General features: G+C 41.6%; 1 protein-coding gene across 1 annotated transcript; it reads right to left on the reverse strand.

Moving 5' to 3' along the window:
- Positions 1 to 771: 771 nt before the first annotated feature.
- UBE2L3 (ubiquitin conjugating enzyme E2 L3) lies at positions 772 to 22,169 on the reverse strand. The gene is made up of 4 exons (XM_088135370.1): positions 22,056 to 22,169; positions 10,645 to 10,740; positions 5,428 to 5,614; positions 772 to 3,571 (listed from the first exon to the last, which is right to left on the reverse strand). Exons 1-4 carry the CDS (start codon positions 22,080 to 22,082, stop codon positions 3,417 to 3,419), a joined length of 465 nt encoding a protein of 154 aa, XP_087991496.1. The 5' UTR covers positions 22,083 to 22,169; the 3' UTR covers positions 772 to 3,416.
- Positions 22,170 to 22,539: the final 370 nt, after the last annotated feature.

Genomic DNA, 22,539 nt, shown 5'->3' on the forward strand with positions numbered 1-22,539 from the left:
AGCAATATAATGGACATTTTTCTCCTTTCCACTACAGTGCACTATTCAAATAGAATTACCGCTCAAGAAAAGAGAGAGAGACTTGCATTTTGCGGAGCAGACACTGAAAACGACATCACAATACAAGAGAAGGAAAGCCGTACCACCAAACCTTTGAGAGCATTTTTATTCAGGGTAGCAGGATGGCGTTGCGAGAAAGCCTAGACCATTACAGGAAAGGGTGGTGTAGACTTGGGGGACCTCAAAACTACAAGGTCAGAACGGCTTCAGCTGGGGAACGGGACAGAACCAAAAACGACAGAGCGAAAAAGGAGGATGGAATGACATCACATGGTTGAATTATGATGTATTAAGTGGCCTTCAAGCTGCACTGCTTGTGATGCCCCCTGAACAACCCACAGGCCTTGGGATTGGCAAGCCCATCTCCTTCACCAGCAACTCTTACTGGGCACAGAAGCAAACGCTTGAGCCAACACAGGGCTTCAAATCCAGGACAATTCATTCCTGCGTACAAACGACAGGAACAGACAGCGAGGCCTGTTAGCACTGGGACAGAGGTGCAGGGAAGAATCACCAAACAGCTGGAAAATTGGTTTGGGCGAAGGGTCACATTTGCTCTCTAAGTTGCAGAAATCACCTCTCAGGTCCATCAAAACAGGCACCCGCTATTGGTTTCATGGTCAAAGTTCTTAACAACTTCCCTTGCTTCTGTGCAGTCCATACCACTCTGCCTTTTGCACCTTATTGAAAATCCTACGTCCTGAGGCTTGATGGTTATTTGGGGGTGGGTGGGTGGATCTTCCCGTGGGAAAAAATGGAAGGGAAATGGGGCATCTCACAGAAGGAGGTGGCCTGGGATATTTTAAGATGTTCTTCGACAGAAGCAAGCCTATTTTAGTTGCAGAGATAGCCACTAAACAAATGCAATCGCAAGATCGCCAGTTTGTAGAAGACAGTGGTGGTTATCTCTGGAGATCTGGGGACGGGTTACACGATTTGCACAAATGCAACTGACATTTGTGGGTTTGAATGCATGGGTCTGACCCTCAGAGGAAACGCCAGTGGACCGTTACCTTCCAAATTAACCAAGATGAGAAGGGGATTCTGAATGCCAGTCCCTTAAATTATCCAAATTCTTCAATTCTCTGCTCAGAAAGCACCAGTTTACAAGTTTGCAATTTGACCTGAGATGTTTACAATTTAAAAGCGAGAGAGATATATTGACATTTTTTTCTCACTATCAAAGTAAAAAAGAGTACAGAGCTGTGTATGGAACAAGAACAGCTAAAAAAAAGAAAGACAATTGCTCATTTCAATGTGATGCAATGCAGGATTTTACATACACTTCAGTTTGACAGGTAAAATTTGGCATTTTTTGTTTATTTTGAATCTGCGTGAGCGTGAATGAAACAAAGTCAGTACCAACTTTCTGCAAATGAAGACACAAAAATTGTGGAGATTTTGGTAATAGACAGTGCTGGTCACCAAGCCTACACACACACTTAAGGAAATGCAAGTGTCCATTAAGTTAGTTTTTTTTTTAAACTTTAATTGCCTACCAAAGAATTTGTCTAAGAACACTTAAAACAGAGATGTTTCATACCCCAACTGATAAGGAAAAAATCTGGGGTTCTTCTACTTTTCAACAGAGATACTTGGCTGTCAATCTTGTATAGTTTAAAATCAAAAGCTGGAGTAGAGAAGGAAGATGAAAAGGTGTACACAAAATATTAGAATGCTATTCCACTGCTCCCCAACATACATTAGTCCTGAAATATGGCAAACAATAATTCCAGATTCCTTAAAAATAACCCACTGGAATGCTGTTTATGAAGGCAAATCCATGCAAAACAGAATGATACGCACTTTTTGTTCTTCACTGCAGTTTCACAGAAATGGGTGGAAATGCTTGCTTAAAGCCAGGCATTTAAAACTGAGCAGCCAGGGAGTCAACTGTGTCACGTAACCAAGTTGCTTTTTGCCCCCCTTAAACGATACCCTAAACTTAAAAGGTAACAACACTACATCGAAAGGGTATTCAGTTCTACCTGGAAAGAACTTCACCCCTAACTCGAGCAGGGATATCTGGGTTTAAAAAACGCCACTGAATCAACATGTCTAATTCCGAAATGCCACATTTCATGTACAGATATTTTATGAAGAACAGCAACTGCTCACTTTCACGATTGGCCAGGTATTGCTTAATGGAAATTTCTTACATTGTGGACAACAATCAAACCAATCCATTATCAGGAGAAAATAAGCTTGTCCTTGCACAGGAAAGAGGTTAAGATGAAGCGTCTATGACTAGGTATTTGTTTTTCAGAACTAAGATTTCAAGAAGGATTTCTCCAGTGAGTCTCTCAGCTAGGAAGATATACAGGATGGGGAGCTGAGCTTGGTTGGTTGATCCTGTTTTGGTACCTCTTGGTCCCCAATTTGAAATTCTCCCAAATAGACTTGCAATGCTATTTGGAGTAATTCTTTATTCTAGGTAGTCTGCATAGATACTAAAGAATAAAAGGGAAGAGTAAAACAAGAACACGAAAGGGGAGGGGGGAATCACATTCCACTATTCCTTTGCTAAAGAACAACCTAAGTCAAAATTTCCCCCACAAACAGAACATAAGCCACACTGTAATTCATTCATGCACACAAACCTTGGAGTTCCCCATTTAATAAACATTATTGAAGCCGCATCAGCCAGATTTACAAAAGATCTGGGGCTGATTCTGATTGTTTCTGATGTACATATGGCAGATTGGTTATGTTACAAACTGAAGTTCAGAGAAACCTGGGACCGATGTCCACGAAACACAGGGCAACGTTTAAGAGAGGGGAAAAGGGAAGCAAACCGCCCAAAGTTTTTTCAACTTTCTTTCTCTGTTTTCTTTCGTTTTTGCTAAGACATAAGTAGGGGCGGTTTTCGTTTTCTTTTCTTTTGGGGGGAAGGGAGGAGGAAAAGACAGGGGGCAAGGAAAAAAATGGGGGGAAAATGAGAATTGCCAAGGAAAATAAGAAATAACAGCCACGGCCTTTTGAACTTTTAAGGGCAAGTTATAAGTCTAAGGTTTTGTTTTGTTTTGGATAAATTGTGACAAGGAGGAAAAAAAGAAAAAAAAGAAACAGCATTCTTTAAAGTACATTAAAGCAGTGATTTTAAACAAAGAAAGCAGAACTAGAACATCTTAAATTTTTAATCCTTTCTTTACAGATTACCTAGACCACTTTTGATTAAGAAACGGTAGAAAGTTAGTAACAGCCACAAGTTAACACCAAGAGGTGGCACTTGTCAATTTTCCATAGAGAGTCCTGCTTTGTGGGTGTGTCTGAAATGCACTGCTTCAGCTCTTCTATCACACGTTGCTGACATCAACTCGGTCAGGTTTTGCTTTGTTGTGTTCTGTGTTGTGTTTTTAGTCCACTGGTCGCTTTTCGCCATATTTCTTTGTAAACTCTTCAGCATTCTTACAGAATTTTTTACGGTCCTTAGAGTATTCTTCGGCTAGGTCGGCCCGAAGGGGGTGCTCGGGTTGGGGGTCGTTCACCAGTGCTATGAGGGACTGGATTACTGTCGAAAGAAAGAAAAAAGAGGAGAGGAAGGAAGGGAGAAAGAAAGGGAGGGAGGGAAGGAGAGAGGGAGAGAGAGAGAGAGAGAGATCAGTGTGGCTGTGAAAGAGAGGAAGAACTATCGGTTTGCCCATGACAGATCCCAAGGCTGCAGATGGCACTCAAATCTTTGGGAACGGTCCTCAAGTCCTCCATATTATATTTATTAATGAAAGAGAAGTGGGAAAGTGTTCAATGCATGTATTAAACACACGAAGGAAGACTAATCCTGTAAGCCATGTTTAATCGGAATGGAGCGCAAATGGAAATGTTGGCCCTAATTGCTACTTTTTAGGATCTGGACCCTCAACTTTCCCCTTGAAGGCCGAGTATGGCCTTCAAGCCAAGCCTTCGCCATGGTTGACTAAATAAACCACAATTGGCTGGGTTTTCAGAACGGGCTAAAGCAAAACGGGACGGCTACGTTATATCTGCAACCATGATATGTGACAAGAGGAATAATATTCAGTGGTTGATTTAATTAACCGTGTCAGCCGCCATAACGGCAGCATATTGGGATTTAGGAATGGAGGAGCCCATCTGCATGTGCAAAATCGTGCGTGTGTAAAGCTTTTCCTTGCTGAAACTAATAGAGAAACCCTTATGAGTCCACACTCAAGTACACATTCAAACAAATAGTGCTGGAGGAGGAACATCAAGTTTGGTTTGGGCTATCGGAATAAATCATTTAAGAATTGGCTGAAAGGATACTGAAATACCTTACAGCCACCTAGCTGGGGCTTATTCAAGAGATATGATGAATAAGATAGAGTACACTCTTTGCTTGTTTGTGTATTGGACAACTCATTTTCAGATTCATCTGCCTGCAAATGTGTCATTCCTATCCTTTGCAATAAATTCAAATTGTAAACTAAGGTATCAGCCAAACCACTTTAGACCAATCTTGGCGTATTTGGCACTGCAGGCCTTGGCTGATCTTTCCAGAAAAACAATGTACAGTATAGCCTTTAATGGAGCAGGAGTGAATTGGAGTCAATGGGCCTCACTTGAATCCCTTACTGACATCTCACAGCAAAAGTAGAACAGTGGTATCGTTTTCTGCCTCCATTACAAGGGGGTCTTCCTCCCCCACACTGGGAAATTTGGCATTAAACACAACACCTCTAAGAATAATTAAAGCCTCAAGCAGAAGGGCACAACATTTTTCAAAACGATGTCTCCCAAATGAAGTGGGCTGTAACAAGCCGGGAATGGCAGACAATTACATCTGGAAGGCATGGAATCAGAACTCAGAGCAACTGATTTTTATACTTCTAACTCTAAAGGAGTCAGCGTTCTAAAGAATTGCATTTGGTAGACATAGGAGGCCAAATAAAATGATGTGATCAAAACAGTTATTCCAAACAAAAATTATTAGCAATCATGCTGTCCACTGTGAACTTTCTGTCCCCCCCCACCCCCCAAATAATGTTTTCCACAAGCAATCACTTCTTAAACATTTTTTTTGTTCAAGACGTCATGCAGAACAGGCTGAAAACAGACCTTTGGCCATTTACAAATGTATTTAAATATAATCCACTAAAAGGCAAATAACTGAAGCTGTCGCATACTTTTCTAAACATACCTCCAGCTTTCCAGGTTTATCTGAATTGTTTGTTCTGTGCTAGTTTTGCACTGAAAAGTGGAGGGGGGAGGGAGGAATGAGAAAAGTCAGAATTCATTCGCCCCAAAGCGACCGCATTAAAGGCTTCAATAGCCCAGCGTGCTTGGGCTGTGAGATCCAGCACAGATAAATAACCCTTCAAAAAGTTACATTTATGTAGAAATCAGTAGCCAAAATTGATGGAGGTGTCTCACCTTGATCAGTTTTGGTGGCGGGCTTCCAGTTTTCAGCACTAATTACTGGCAGACAAACCTGCCCCTTTTCATCGATGTTAGGGTGATAGATCTTTGTTTTAAATGTAATCTTCGGAGGTTTGAATGGGTACTCTGCGGGAAAGTTGATTTCGATTCTGAACGCACCCTTGTCATATGGAGGATTGTCCTACAGGGAGCAAGAGAGAAGGTATGAAGAGTAGTCCAAGATGGCGAGAGACCAAATTCAGAGGAAAAATGTAGGGCAAGGGTGAGGAGATGTCATTCCCATAGAAGTGAATCTCTGTAGCTCAGGGTTGAACTGTGGAGTCCTTAGTGCTCTCTGAGCTTGGTGGTTGGCTTGCAGACATCTCATTACCCAACTAGGTAACATCATCAGGGTGAGGGAACACCAGTGCTAGGTAACAGATAAGGGAACATCATCATTGCACTGATGATATTACCTAGTCGGGTAATGAAATGTCTGCAAGCAAACCACCAAGCTCAGAGAGCACCAAGGACTCCACAGAAGAGATGTCAGGCATACAAGATCCACCATTTAAAAATAAAATTCTTAAGGATTCTTGCAATATCTTAGAAGAAGTGGTCTAACATTGAGAATGAAGGACACAGGAGACCTCTGATTGTGTTTTACTATTAGCGATTTGTTTTACTATTAGATCTAAATCCAGTCTTTTCAAAATCATCCTCATCACCCCACTTTTTAATTCTCCCTTCTCTGCTTTTTCATTTTTAGCAATGTGACTAAGTTTGTTATTTTAAAAAAAGATTTGATTTTTTAAACGTATATATTGCAATCTTTATCAGCAGGACCCAGTTTGTTCTATGCAATCTCCTGAAAAATGGGAATGTGGGTTTCTCAACTGAATATTCTGTTTTTGGTTTTTACTGTTTCTCTTGTTTTTACTGCTGTATATGTTGTTTTAGTCATGGGTTGTAAGGTGCCCAGAGTTTGGCTTTAAGATGGGTGGCTGCACAAATATTTTAAATAAAATAAAATAAAAAAATATTGCCTATGCTAACTTTCTCCATAAAGGAGTTTTTACACAGATACAGATTCAATTTACAGAATTGTTTACAGAAGACAGAGTGATTAGGAATTTACTGTTAAAAGCCTGCAGGAAGGATTACCTTGCAAAACTAGTATCTGAATAAGACATTTGAACAACTATTATTCTTAAAGCAGTAACTTGTTTAAAAAAAAGCCACCCATAACCCTGCAACAGAATTGCAAGATACAACTTGACAAAATGCCTTTTTAAAAGCACCTCTATTCAAAGATATATTTAGTGTGTGAATGGAGAATACTCACTCCCCCATTCCAGGAGAGTAACACATATAGATTTGTTTAGAGAGGAAAGAGCCTGAGGGAGCAGAGGAAAATATGTGTGTTTGTGTGAAAGAAAGGTAGGAAATATTTTTATCCTTCAGAATAAATTAAATTATTCACTCAACGTGGGCCAGGTGCAACTTTTTATCCAAGGTAACCCCACATTCTGAAGTATGTTAATTTTTGTTTTTTGCTAATTCAAAGTTTTAGGGCTATTTTTGATTTATATCCTGCCTTTCCTGTGGGACCTCTTACTTAGTATTCCAATTTTTCCCCACAACAGCATCCCTGTGTGGTAGACTGGGCACAAGGAGAGAGACCGGCCCCAAGCCAGCCAGGGAGCTTCTGTAGCTCAGGGTGGATATGAACCTCACTCTAGCCCCGTGTTGCTCAACCTTGGCAACTTTAATATGTGTGGACTTCAACTCCCAGAATTCTGGGAGCTGGCTGGGGGAATTTTGGGACTTGAAGTCCACGCATCTTAAAGTTGCCAAGGTTGAGAAACACTGCTCTAGACAGTCCTAATCTGTCAGCCCCACTACTTAGACCAGGCCAGGAAATCAACTCCACAGGAAGGCTAAAACTACTTTTACTGAGATTGGGTATAATAACCGAATCTTGCAAGTCAGATTGTGTTGGACCTTCTCATTCCCCTTCTTACAGTTCAGTGAATTAGGGAGATGTCATTCTAAGCCGCTTCCGAATGTTATCTGGACGTTCTGGACTTAACAAATGCTTCATCTCCTTTTGCCTAGATAGCAATTCCTGAATATCTCCTTCATCTTTTTACACTCTACAAAATTCAACACCTTAACCATTCTGGTTTCAAGTTTTTCCTACTTACTGCTCAGAAGTTAGAACTGAAGATTTAGGAGTAAGAGGGTGAAGATTTGGGTGTATTAAATTTTTTCCTTAGATGACACCAAGACTGCAGTGGTGTGTCCCACCAAGCATGTCCCAACCTGGAGCACCCTCAAGTGCCTTTGAGTTCAACTTGCATGGCAAAGATCAAAAGTCTGAGCCACTCATGGGTTGTCCCTTGGTTCAAAACCAGAAAGGTGAACAGCACACATCTGTATGCTATCATGTGTGACTTACATTATGAGTGCTACTCCACTCTATGTTCTAGGTATCTCTTGATACATATCTTGTGGTCCCTCTGACCTCACAACTTTGATTTATTCTTGGCTCACTTTGGCAAAATCATTCCCTTCATCAGAAAAAAATCAAAGCCTTTATAAAATCAAGAATAACTCTACGGGACTCAAATGGGCCAGAGCTGAAGGTTCCATTTTCCCCACTAGTTAACAGCTTGAAACCTTACTCGCTTCTTTTGAATTTACTTGGTGTTTGTTTTCATAACACTGGAATTTGATCAGTAAACTTGCGTGGAAGAGCCAAGAAAAGAAGAAACAGACCATCAACTCCATGGCAACAGTGACTGCTGGTTCTCAAAAGAGAGACAAAGCTTCAGATAATTAAGAATGGGTTTAACATTTATGCAGGACACCTCTTTAGGCCTGCACATTAATTGTCCAGCCCCCGAAGGAGCCATGTAGCCAGTCTTTGTGTTCAAGGGGCCTTTAGAACAGCGGCTCTCTGGGCTACGAAGGAGATCACTTTTGAAACCAAAAATTACAAGAGCATTTTCTGGGCTGCTGCAAGGGTGGAGCAGTAAAGGGAACACTTGAAAAGGTTATGCATGAAACAAAAAGTGTGTGCGTAGGCATCAGGTACAAGCCACGATAACATCATATCAACATGGGAGGTTGATGCGTGGGACGGTGTTGCCCCAGGGCGCCATGAGTTTTTATGGTGATTGTTCGGGTTTTTTACTGTTTTTATGGTCATGTGAGCTGCTCAGAGTTGTGGCGATAATATGGGTGGCTATGTAAGTATGATAGATAGATAAATAAATAAATCCACCATGACATGGTGCAAACGATATAATTTGTGCAATGACCTCAGGATGCATACCACATCATTCCCCTACCCCTCCTGGAGGCTCATGTGTTGCAGGGACGCGTTTTTAGAATATTCAGTAATTTCCTTGTAGGATACGGTTCTGTCAGCAAAGAGGTAAAATTGTATTCTGCGTGAGTCATTTTTATAGATAGGGAAGAACTGGACTGGCCCTTTACCCCTTGGCGGGAAAGGCCATCCGAGCGGGGCAGCTACCTGAACCATATCCCCATCTCTTCGGCTGAAGTAAACATCTGCAGAATTACAGATACTGCATTGTAACTGACTGTGTTTAGGGGTTTGCGGAACGGGAGTATCCCAGCCTTTCCTCTTCCCTGTATAAGACTGTAAGCTTATTTTGGGATTCTGTAGGGCTGAGGATTATAAACAGGCTCCACCCTGTTTCGGTCAGAGGTTATCTGGAGCAGTGGTTAAGTGGGTGCTCCGGTTTAGTGGGGATAGGTCAATAAAGGGATGGATAACCACCACGGAAAATTTTGCCTCCTGGCTGGCCATGGTCGTGAGCAGAATGCTAGCTGTGCGAGCCTTTCCCAAACCAGGTGCTCTCAAATGTGCTGAACTACACCTCCCATCCTCCTTCAGGCTGGTGCCAGTTGCGGTGGTGGGAGCTGGTGAGAATTAGGAATCTAACAATACCTGAATGTTTAATGTCTAAATGTTCAGCATGGCAAAATAAGCCAGAGGCATATCTGCAAATATACAATCGTTTCCAATTTGCATGATTTTAGTCATAAAATAATTTAAAAACATCAACTCTAACTAAAGATCACAAAAATCATCTTTAATGTCTCAAGTTACTCATTTCTCTTTAACAGGGTTAATCTTCCTTTATACCACAACTTATCTGCTGGAATGGCACCTCACATCGAAAAATGGTTTGTCGAATAAGACCCACTAACTGGGGGGTCAGAAAGCATGCTAAGCAAAAACCAAACAAACCATGATACATGGCTTAGTGGGACAGGTAAAACAAGGCTGATATCTGTATACAGTATATCCATCCCATTCTTAATCTATTTTATGCATGATTAAAGATGCTCTTTCAAAGACTAAGGTTAGCTCCTACAAATAAATTGTATAAATATTGGATATCTTTTCCAACTGCTCTATTTTTATAGTTCAGCTAAAACTTTTCCATCTGGGTTCAGGTCAATTACGCAGGAACTAATTATGAACTCAAATTATGCTTCCAATAATCTCTTCTGCTCCATCGCCCCTCCCAGGGTATCTGACAATGTTCTGGGAGCTAGGGAAAGCTATTGGTTTTGAAGTCAGTCATGCTGCTAAAAATCACAATTATCTCTCAATATTTATGAGACAGAGGGTGTGGGGAACGGGTATAAATCAAATTCTGTGACAGAAAATGAAATCTAAATTTCTTGAGATAAATTCTACCTTTCCCACAACTATATATTACATAGAACGTTGGGGTTCTCAGAGAGTGCGAGAAATAAACCCACATCACAGACTCCTTAGTTACTCTAAGACCCATTTTGGAGTTTTTAAGAATTGTGGCCTGATTTTCCTTTCTTTTTTCCTTCACAAGCCCTTTTTTTGGTCACGTCGGTTAGCTATGGAGACTTGTCTTTTTTCCTTTTTATTTTTCAACCACTGCACAATATTTAGAAAAGTTTAGGAGCTTTATAAGTAAATACTTATTTTTATGTAAAGATGGATGGCAGTTAATTTCATTACTTTGGTTGCATATCCTCTGCAAACAGCACAGAAATATTCTTCCTTAACTCTAGAACATCCACTGATTCGCCCAACCAGTTCTGCAAGGACCAGCCTAACTGTTTCAAGGTACTTAAGAAAATTCAGAATTCATCACCACAAACGACCTATGTTGCCTTTTTGCAATTACAAGAGGTTTCTTTCAGACTCACAGGAACAATAAGCCCTTGCCAAGTCAATAAGTTAGCTTCATCAACTTGGATATTACGGAAGTTCTTCATTCCACATTTGCGGATTTCTTCAAGCTCCTACAAGCCAAGCAGAGCAGAAAAAAGCATATTAACCAGAGCAGCCAAAACAATGGGTTGTTATAATTCAGGAAAACAAGCACGTTGTTTTTACTTTCATATTGTCTCAGTCAACTGTGACACAACAGGAATGACACCAAGGATGAATGCTCTTCCCTCACCCTTTCGTTTCTTCCTCTCGTCATGCTACAGTTTCAGCACAAGGAGGTGTGGGGGGGGGGGCAGCCAGAATTGGGAAGAGTCTGGAAAAGGCAGAATTCCTCTGTCTGACTTTCACCAAGAATTCAGATTTCACCCCAGCCAGAATTCTGGCACAATGTTGGTGTACGAAGGGTGGAAGAGGAGGAAGCTTAGCTCTATACTTGTTCCTATTTTATAATCTATGTTTTACAAAGCCTAGAATTATCACTTGATACAGGCCATTAAATGCTGTGGATTGAAAAGTGAGTGAATTGTTAAACACGTACTCTTTTTCATGAATTGTATTTCAGAAGCAGAGATTAAATTTTTCTTTAGGAGACCATAACTTACCGCATTCAAATACATGTTGTTACTTCTCTCAACTAATGTATGGACGTGTGTGTGCGTATGTGTATATGTGTGTGTGGCTTACACACTTTGAAGAGCAATTAATTTTGGTAGGAGACGGAAATTTGAAGACCCTTTGCCGAATGATACTGGGTGGCACTTCAGACAGAATGCTGGACCTCAACCAGTGTGAGGAATGCTGAGAGGTATAGTTCATCCACCCCTGACGGGTTGCACATTCTCCACCCGTGCTTTATATTTATGACAGATAAGGTCAGTGTGGCAATTTTTGAAGTTTGAACCCCTGCAGACATGGGAAACCTGGTCAGCCAGGAGGTGCAAGTAACTTGCATCCAATGCTGTGAAGGAATGGTTGGATGAAGGCCATGCTCGGGGAGATAATCATTCCCATGCTCCTGTTGAAGGCTAAGGGAATGCTTATCTCCCCGAGCGCAGCCTTCATCCAACCATTCCTTCACAAATGCAGAGGCCAAATTTTGCCAAGTCACATACTTAACATGATCACAGAAGGAAATCGGGGGTACTCAAGAAATGTCTTTTTCAAAAAACCAAAAAAGCTACTAACAATAAAAACTGCAACCAAATAATAGTGACCCTCCACACGAGCAGCAGACTTCAGCCCTCCTCCCTGGAAGGAGGAATGTTGCACAATTTCATATATCTGATCTCTCAAAAAATCCACACAGGTATCCCCCAAATTAAAAAAAAATATATAGACAACCCCACTGCCCAGGAACTCAGCTATCAGCTTCTCAGCTTCCCTCCTTGCTTGCAGAAGGGTATTTACGCATATGGTGAGACCTGAAGGCATTGCAGAGTTATAATGGGATAAAATTAGAAATATAGAACCACCTTTCAGAGGACAGTGGCATGTAGGATAAGAACCATGTATTTGCGTCCCTGATAACTTGCTTGCCTTGAGTCCAGTTGGAAATTCAAAATAAAAAGATGACATGATATATTGGGTCACCTACAAGCCTTCCCCACCCCTTTCTTTCTGTTAATCAGTGTGTGTGAAAGGAGGTTATGTTTTGCGCGTAGGCTTTAGCATGCTTGCATCAATTCAGTTTTCCTCTTAAAATAGCTCTTTCTCTTAAAAAAAAAAAGAACACTCCCTATAATAACTTTTATTTTTAAAAACCTTCCATTTTTAACTACACGGTTACTACATTCAGGGCAGCGATAGGTTTTATTCAGGGCATCCTGGTTCACAGCTCCCTTTGTTACCCTCCCTGCTACAACAGGCTCCGTGCAGGTGACAGGAGTCTTCTTTAAAATGGGCTGCTTCTGAACTCTTTGCATCCAACAAGCTAAAGAGTCAGAGTCAGTTTTATATTCATTACATTATTTTATTAGCCTTAAACAAGGCAACTGATTTAGAAGAATTCTGAAGATGGGTATTTTCTTAGACTGAAGAAGGTAGTCACCTAATAGAATCCTTGCAAAGTGCAATCAGCAATTCAGAAGCTTCACTGTCCCATGCAAGATCATATTATACATTTTCCACAGTACGGGGCACTGCAGCCAGAAATGAGCATAGCAGTACCATTCCATTCAATTCCAGCCAACATAAGCAAGCAAACTTAGCCATAACGGCAAATGAAACGAGAAATTCTAAACCGAAAAAAAAATAACAGAAATATAGCTATACCCTTATCTAGGGAAAAACTCTTAGAGACCCATCAAACAAGCATATGGCAGTCCTCATATCCTCAGAAAAAGGAGAAGGGAGACCCAAGAGTTGAGGAAGAGCGCCTTTCTAACTCCAAGGGACTGCTATTTCAAAACAAGAGCACCACTCCTTTCTCAATATTGATATAGTTTAGTAATGGCTCAATAAAATAACTAAAGCTTGAAAAGGAAATGTCAAGGGTATCATAAGAAGATACGGTTGTTGATTGTTAAGTTACAAAGATAGCTATTTTACCTATGACACACATTCAAACAGACGTAGGGCCATGATGGCACGCACGTGGACCAACAAGACTGGTTGCAAAACGTTGATTTCCACCAGTATGTATTACATCTTTGTTCACTTGCAGCAAGTAACTAAAGATAAAGTGCAGATGGTCCCCAGGTTAAGAACAGCTAGTTTACGGATGACCCGTAGTTAAGAATGGAGCCCATTATAGCAAAATTTGAGTTAAATACACAATGATTTGAGTTCATTACACAATACTACTGTATTATACAATAATACTGTTCTGGCTTACATACAAATTTGACTTAAGGACAGACCTTGGGAACAGAACTTGTTCTTAAACTGGGGACTACCTGTAACTCTAAGGGAGTACATACAAGACCAAAGGTAGGATGAGAAGAGTGCAGTATGGTCAACACTTGAATTGCCAACCAGTAATGCATTTTAGTGTAACAGAAGCATAAACAAAAGGCATGCTGTCAAATTTAGAAGAACCATCACTTGTTTCATTGTAGTGAATCTTTCCAAGATAGACTGTCCAATTGGCAGTCCTAACCAAGCCCTTCAAAGAGGTCTTCAGGTCAAGAGAAGACAATTACAATCATTTGAAGTAATCATGGCCTTAATGACTCCCTTAGGATCCTTCAAGGCAGTCAATAACTTCATCATATCTTATAGAAAGGACTGGATTAAGGCTAGCTTAGTGTAAAAGAATTGGCCTTGCAGTAGAAAAGAATGCAGACATCTACAGCAGCCTGTCCCATACAAAATAACAGCACGAGGTGACAAGAAGTATAAATTTTTTAAAATCTGCCATCCTTTCAGTTAAGAGGTAAAGGATGCGGAAACCATAGCACTGACTACTGCCAATAAAAAATGATTTTGGAAAGGGCGTGACATTTAACTGTCAAGCCACATCCTTTGGCATATAAGAGAGTGTTGGAGAACTCGAAGTGGCATGTGGAATGCAGCTCCCTTGATGGAAAGAAGGGAGACACTGGGTGGATACGCAGATTCAGAAGTTGGGAATCAATTAGGAGTAGTGTTAGTGAAAGGTTTTGGCAGGAAGACATTTAAATGGCACTGGGACTGAACATCAAACCTGTTCTTTTTCTCCCTTATCAAAACCATTTTTTTTTTTTTAAAGGAACACACTCTGCTGACTACAGAATTTCAGCCTCTAAGCCATTTTTGTTTAACTTAATTTTGACTCTCAGACTCCTAACAGTGGCAGGCTAGTTTTTCCCTTTTTCTGAGGTGTAATTATATTTATAATGCATCCTCCATAGTTGGTGGTTTAAAACTCAATGACACGTTTATCTCTGCTTTTGAACTGCTTTTATAGAATCCCACATCGCTTTTTCTCACTGATACAATTCCAGTGTGGGGCACCAAGTTCTTTCAAAACGTTCCTGTGGAAAATGCATCATAAACCAGAGAGAGGCAGTTAGTGAACAGTGGGTAAACATTAGAGCTTGATTTCATAAATTGAATCTTCAGGAGGAATTCCAGAGTTTTTATTGCAAGACAATCAACACTCTAGTATTACCAATAATATTTGGGGAGGGGGAAGAGGGATCAGTATGTAGCATTGCACTCTTCGTTGTGAAAACCATTTAATTTCTACTGTTTATACTGACCGCGCACCTTCTGTTTAACATTCCCTATAATTTCCTCTTCAGGAAACTATTACTGCAATATCCCCAAATACACACTTTTCAATCAACTTAGCATATGATTCAAAGACAGTCAAATATTGATGGGACTATTCAAAATAATCTGGTGGCAGTGGCTATGCTATGCATTGCATGTGTGCAAAGAATTGATTTGGGGATTGTACGTAGGATGCAAAGACAGTAAAATGGAACTTTTGAACTGAATTTCCATATTTCATTGCAAATCACATTGACAATTCAGTGGGCTTCTAAGCTGGAACGACTCTTTTTTCCAAATCAAACTGACAATTTGAATAAATTCGATTCAATTCTCCAAATCTCCATCTGAATAGAATCAATTTTCCAAATCAACGTGATGATTCAAATCAGATCAGACCTTCTTCATCAGGTGCATAGCAACATGCAAGTGTTTCAATGTGAAACATATATAAACAAACTCACTTTGTATAAATCTGAGTATTAATTTATCCTACTTGTAAAATTAAAAAAGAGCACAGCAGTTATTATTTGGGCCAGGCTAAAAGCAAGCTGCATGTAAAATGGCCGAAGAAAGGGGCACGCATGTGCTGGATACTTCCATTTAAACTGGTTTAATTAAACTTAAGTCAGATTTTAGTGCAAGATTTTGAAAGCTCTCTCTACATATTAGTGCAAAATATTTAAGACTGCATTTGTTTTGAATTAATAAAGTCAGGTCTGCAACTGCCAATAAAATGTTAGTTAAAATAATACACTCAAATCAGTCTATGCTGTTTTAAGCTTGGGTCAAGAACATCATCATCATGAACTGAAATTATTTGGTGAAACCATGAAGATTTGGTTGGAGCAGGATGTACTCAAAAAATACATACGGTACACGGATGTAAGCTAACAAGAACGTAAATCTCCCACCAGTGATCGGACATACAATGTACAAGCATCTGAACATAAACAACCTGGTTTGATTATACGGGTGTGCCTAATGCTTTCAGCTTATGCAGGAGTTCAGCCGAGTAAATGTTTGACAGTGCAGTGTGCAAGCAAACACTAATAAACCAGCTTGCTGTTTCCTTGCCTTTAAGGCAGAAACTCAAAACCAAACTACAGGAACCTCTCAAAAGGTCTTGAACACTCTAAATTTAAGAAGTGAAAAAGACGACAGAGATCTTAAAACAGATTCAGTCACTGGCATGGGAGTTGAGCAATCAGGAATTTCCCAAGGAGCTGGCATCATTCTGGTACTATTAAATACTACTATGTCACAATATGTTGCTAGGAAACCCCTTGGAATGTGTCACCATTTACTGATAATATCCAGAGTTCCATACATTATAAATTCTTTACAAGTTTACATACAGTTTCACCAGAACCCAGGCTAATTATCTTGCTTCTTTTAGAAACTGAAATGAAAAGAAAATGCTATAGGACGGCCCATGTATATAAGAAGACTCACGTGAGAACCTGTGACCATGGGTGGGGATGAATTCTCCCAGAAATACTGTTGGTGGGAACTTCACACGGGTCACATGAAATCTCACCTGAATCTGTGTAACGCCCATCTGGCTCTTCCCACTAGTGGGAACTAGTAATCAGGAACATACCAGCATTATATCAGAATCTACCTTCCTGCTACTCTAAAGCCAGCAACCACTAGCCAACTTCAAACCCTGGGTTCATCGCTGGCTTGCTATGGAAACCATGATGGTTCTTGGCTCAGTTGTAATGCTAAGCTGCTTCTTCTCATTCAATTTCTAATAACTGAAGTCATTCCCACAGATGTTGGGTGACCCTAACTACTGCTGTTGATAAACCATAGTTTAAGATTAGGCAAATTACATGAGCTCACCTAACAAGGCTTAGTCAATAAATCGTGGTTTTAAAAACACTACATGCTAGGCCAAAACCAGATAGTACCACAAGTATACCAACAATCCTCAGTTCTGTATTTCCTTTCCATCAAACTGCAAAGAAGCTGTTGAGTTCTAAATTAGTATCTATTTTTAGTATAGGACAAAAAGGAGGTGCTGTGATCTGGGCATATGGATTCAACTTCTACTGAACAAGGTTACCTTTCTCTCAAGACACAGGTTCACAGCTTGGAGGCATTTCTGGATTCAGGCTGAAATGTCATTCAGTAGTCAAGGTTATGGCTGAACAATTAAGACTAGTCAGTCAGCTGTACCAGTTGCTGAAAATATCAGGAGTGGCCACAGTAATACGTGTCTTAGTTTATTTATTTTATTTATAAATCAAATTTATACGCCACCCATATCATGATCAGTGACTCTAGGCAGCTCACAAGTAAAAGTTAGTTCTTAGTTACATCCTGTTTGGAATACTAAATTGTAATATGTGTTAGGCTCCTTCTAAAAAAGTATTTATACGCTTCAATTGGACCAGAAGGCTACAGATAGACCGTTACCACAAACCTGCTTATAAAAACCATACAATTTCTTTGTTTCAATACCTACTCTGTTTCCAAGCTCTAAGAATTAGTTATGGACTAAAAGTCTGATTGGGGTCAAGGTATCTGCATCCTCCCTTACAGGTTCTCCCATGCCTTAACATTTTAATCCACCGCTACAGATACAACTCCAGGGAATGCAAGAAAGGACCTTAACAATGACCGTTCAAAACCTCTGGAAGTCATCTGAACTGCCTCTTTATTATCCTTCTGCTAGGAGGAAGACTTATTTATGCAGCGTTTTGAAATGAAAGCAGATTTTGACTACCGTGTTGCAGAAAGAGGGCTGGTTGCTCTGGTTGCTTTTTAAAAAATATGGCTGTATTTTAGTCATGTTCTTGACTGAGTTTATTAAACATGGAAAAAAAAAACCTGAAGAAAAGTTCAGAACTGCATATGGTGCCTGGCTTATCATCAACTTCCAACAAGAGCATGTGACATGCAAGCAGGCACAAGGTTTACAGGGAGGAGCATTAAAATACCAATGAATGACCTCACCACCAGGTAACATCAATTTCCTAGCTCCAAAATCCAGTCTTATTAGGAAAACTAAATAAGAGAAGTGCAATCTCCAGGAAAAACTACCTGCACTGTCTAAAATTTCATATGCTGAGAAGGATGTTCTTATTCTTTGGAATGCATTAATGGATTTCTGCCATCCATTTCAGTATTTTTACCATTGGATATGGCACGGACTGGGAATTTTTGATCACCCAGATATTGTTGGGCTGCAGCCTGCTTCATCCGATGACCAACCATGATATTTTGGCTTATGAATGCTGGAGTCTCACATCTACAAGGCTGAAGATTCCCCCATTCCTGCCTAAGGAGGCTGGCTTATAATAACAAGGTTTAGGATCCTCTGCTTTATAGTGAATTCCATCTCTTTCCATATACAAAGTGAGATCAAAAACATCAATAAGAATAATTATTTCAGAGTATATACTTCTTTTAAAAAGAGAAATATTTCAGGTTGAGTACATATCTAAATACGGGACTGGGGATACCCATCGACCCTGGATTCACTGGGTGACTCTGGCTGGTAACTTTCTCTCAGCTCAACTGATCTTACAGTGTTATAGCTCTGAGGATAAAACGATGAGTAATAATGCTGCTGCGAGTGCCTCAGAGGAAAAGTGAGATATAAACGTAATAAAATAAATAAATCCTCATTTAGACATCTGTATGTAAATAGGTATGGGTGGGGGAATGACCAACTGCAGAATTATCATTCTGAATGTATCTTTACTTTATGGGGTGATCCCACACTTTTATAACATACATTCTTCTTTGTGACTTAAAAAAAAACACAAGTTCAGGGGTAGGAATAGACTCCAAGTCTGTATTAAAATAGGTTCCTATAAAGTGAGCCAAAAACTCAGATACTCACAGAGATCCTGAGAGTGATTATTCTGTGGAGCTCTCACTGAAATCAATATTAACATGAGATAGGCTTAAATTACAGAACTAATGAGCAATCAGCTGTTTAATACTCTCTGCTACTAAGGACACAAAGATTAAATGGGTGGTTTAAAAGACCCTCCATTCAATTATCTTACAGTTCACAGATATTATTAAACTGACAATTACACCAAGAGAAGACAAATTCAAAGAGGAACATTTCTTCTCTTAGCTCAAAAGTTTTAATTTTCATTTTCAGTTAGATAAGCAACACTGGTTTCAGGGCTGCTTCCTTTGTTGTAGCAAAAATATATGCCTGAGATGGGAGAGAAGACAAATACAGTACTAAATGAACATGCAAACTATATTACACTACACTAACACTCCAAACCTAGTTACTCAGCATGGAGTCCACTATTATATGCTACAGGGCTACACATGTTATTTGGGGTCCAATATCCTCCAAATAACTTTAATTCCTGTGAAATAAGGAAACAATATACCGTGGCTCTGATTAACAAGTTTTGCATGTTTAAAAATACTGGTAGTGCTGTAAGCTAACTGTGTTAATTGTATCACCCTTGTGTCTGGGTTGGGAATGTATAAAATTCGGCATATTTTTGTGTGCAGAGTGGCCATTAACTAAAAGCGTCTTCTTGCCTCTTCAGCTTAGGTATTTCAGGAACTGCACATTGTTAGTTATAAACATGCAAATGAATAAAGAGTAAAAAACAGAAAGGGCCAGACTCTTTAAGGAGTCACAACTTTTGCCCTGAACTACAGGGATATGACTGATGTATTGGTGCCTCAACAACCGATTATAATAAAGTCTAGAAGTACAAGACAAAATTAATAGCATGGGCTATATTTCTGAAATCAGATTTTCCCTTCTCCAAGTCTAAAGAAACACCAACCCTGACTACTCTGTAGGTGGATGAATTTGGGGGAAATGTTCAATTTTAGCCAGGATTTGGAGAATTATACCCATTTAATGACATTATTTAAAGTCTTTCTTGAATTCCTCTAAGTAAATCCTGTTCGTGGACTTTAAAACGTTGAGGGTTATTCCAAATCTATTATACGATCATAAAAACTAAATCATATATAAAAATATATAAGAAGAAGAGAATTAAGCCTTTCTAAAGCAAATAGGAGGTTTTTTTCTAGGTGTAGCATGCATTTTATAGGAAGAATCTCCATGTAGAAATTGCTGCCCAACTGAACAGGGTCAGTTTCTTAAAGTGTTGTAGCCAACTTCGTAATTCTGCTATCAATGTTCAATGTTAGCAAAAGCTTTACCTGAATATAAAAAATTATCGAGATAACAGCCAGGAATATACCATAAAAGGTCCATTCCAAGAGAAAATTCTAGATATTTTAAGAGCCAGGGAAAAAAGTTTACAGCACAGCAATAGCTTGGTTGCAAAATATCCTCCCATTTCCCATACCTCATATGCTAGAAATGATGTTAGAAAGTGAAAGCAATCGCCAGAGGGTAGGATAGTATCATCTGTTATAAAAAGGATGAAAAAGAAAATACACCTCAAACTCATTTATATGATGCCTAAGTATATTCCTTCCTTCCTTTGGAACAGACATTGACGTAGTTCATGCTGTTATTGTGTTATCTGGGAATAAACACACTGAACTATTCCAATGTCGACAAGAATGTGTACAGATTTTAAAAAGTGTAAACCCCATTCAGCGCAGTGTAGCATTACATCTCTACAACTTGTAGTTCTTCCCTGTCAGCTTATTATTTTTAAGACCCAATGCCGCTTTGTTGCCTCTATTCTGCCAACCTGTTCTTGTGGATGTCCCCCTTTACATAATCCAGGAAGTGAATAAACGCAATCCTTTTACAGTAGATTGTCTTCCTGTGGCTGAATAAAGCAACATCGGGGACCTGAAAGCTTTAGGATGAGCATGTTAAATAAATAAAGAAGACAAAACCAACCATCTCATCTGAATGCTGCGTTTACACAACAGCATTAAGGAGGTCAGTTAAGGCCTCAGTGGCTACATTCCCACAAATTAATCTTATTTAGCCTTAACCTTAGTTTAGGGGACTTTTGGGGGGTGATTTAGCATATTGTGTGAACCTGACCATTTTATTATGATATAATTCCATTTACTGTCCAATCCCAGAAAACATATTATTCTGGGGAGCAAATTTAAGAAAAGCTTTGAAAGGCTGAGGGGAGAAAAGTGAATCCACTCATCCCATGTGGAGACTGTGTTCCTATGAACAGACTTAACTAGATCTGTTGTCGGGGGGGGGGGGGTGCTTACTCACAAGATGCTAAATAAGCTTGTTTAATTTTAACCCTGGTTGCTGTTTCCTGGCGGTTCAGCAAGTTCCGCAGACCCAGCACATTGCTCTGTTTGCAACCCGCACCCTGTACACATCTCTAAAGGGGGGGAAATTCCGTCATCAAGCCAAGCATGGAGGAAAGCTAACCCAGGTAGCTCTAATCAATTTAGGAACCCGCTTTGTTAGTGAGTCCAGAAAAAGGCTTTAATCCAGGAAGCCTTAAACTACCCCAGCAAAGCTTGCCCTTGTGGCTGGTTGAGGCGTGTCCCTCCTTTGAGGCTGACCCGGGGGGGGGGAAGGTTCAAATCCATCCCCAAGTTCAGTGGGGTGTCCAGCGCCAAGCGGAGGATCTCCTGTTGGTTCCCTTTTCCCGAGACACGGAGGGAACCCTTAAAGGAAGAGGCTTCTCCTCTGCTGGGGATAATGAAGGACTTTGGGCCGGGGGGAGCAGAGCAGCTCAGCTCGGGCGTTTCGGGCTTGATCCGAGTCCCACAAAGGCCCAACTTCGCCCGAAGCCGCCTTCGTAACGTCGGAAGGCGCCGCCGCCCATCCGAGGGCGCGGAGAAAGGGGGCGGTCCCGGGGAGACGCCCCTCCCTCCCCCCGCCCCGCTGTAACCGCCTCCCCGCGGGGGTCGCCAGGCCGAGGCGCCCCCCCGCCCCGCTTTGCTTAGTCACCCCGCGGCCCCCTCCCGCGCCGGGCAGGAAGGCGCGCGCCGCTCGCCCGCTCGCCCCGGCCCAGCTGGAGAGCCCCCCGCCCGCCATCGACGCGGCGCGACCCCGGGGGCGGCGCCGGGAGGGGCGGCCGCGCGCCCGGGCCTCCTCGCCCCCCTCAGGCACCGGCGGGGCCGCCCCGGCCGCCCAGCGGAAGCGCGGCCCCGGCGGCCGGCGCGGCCCCGGCGGCCAGCCGGGCCCGAGGGCGAGCCGGGCCCGGCGGCCGCCCGCTCGCCCACCCCGGCCGGCCCGCGCCCCGCCTTCCGGCGGCCCGGCCCGGCGGCCCAGCCTGGATGTTACCTTCATCAGCCTCCTGCTGGCCGCCATCTTGGATCTGCTGCCGCTGCCCCACAATGCATGGCGGCGGCGGCGGCGGCGCTTCCTGGAAGACCGCGCGGGCGGGCGGGCGCGAGAAACAGCCTCCTCCCGGGAGCCCCTCTGGCCGGGCGGGGGGAGCGGGAGGGGGAGGGGAGGAGGATGAAGGGGAAAGCGAGGGGGGAGGGAGGAGGAGGGGGGAGGACCGTGAGCATGGAGGAGAAGAGGAGGAGGAGGAGGCCGGTGAAGAAGAGGAACAGGGCGAAGAAGAGAGTGAGGAGAAGGAGGGGAGGCTGCTGAGGAGGAGGAAGAAAGGGATGAAGAATAGGAAGAGTGTGGAGATGAAGATCAAAGATGACAGTGAAGGAGAAAGTGAGAAGAAGAAGGTGGAGAAAGAAGGGGAGGGAGAGGGAGAGGAAGGCCGCGAGGATGGAGAAGAGGAGGCAGGTGAACAACAAAATGATTATGG

This window comes from Python bivittatus, unplaced genomic scaffold, assembly GCF_059951505.1.
Source record: "Python bivittatus isolate LINGU-HERP-01145 unplaced genomic scaffold, Pbiv_v1 ctg000100_np1212, whole genome shotgun sequence".
In the NCBI taxonomy this organism is placed as follows: Eukaryota; Metazoa; Chordata; class Lepidosauria; order Squamata; family Pythonidae; genus Python; species Python bivittatus.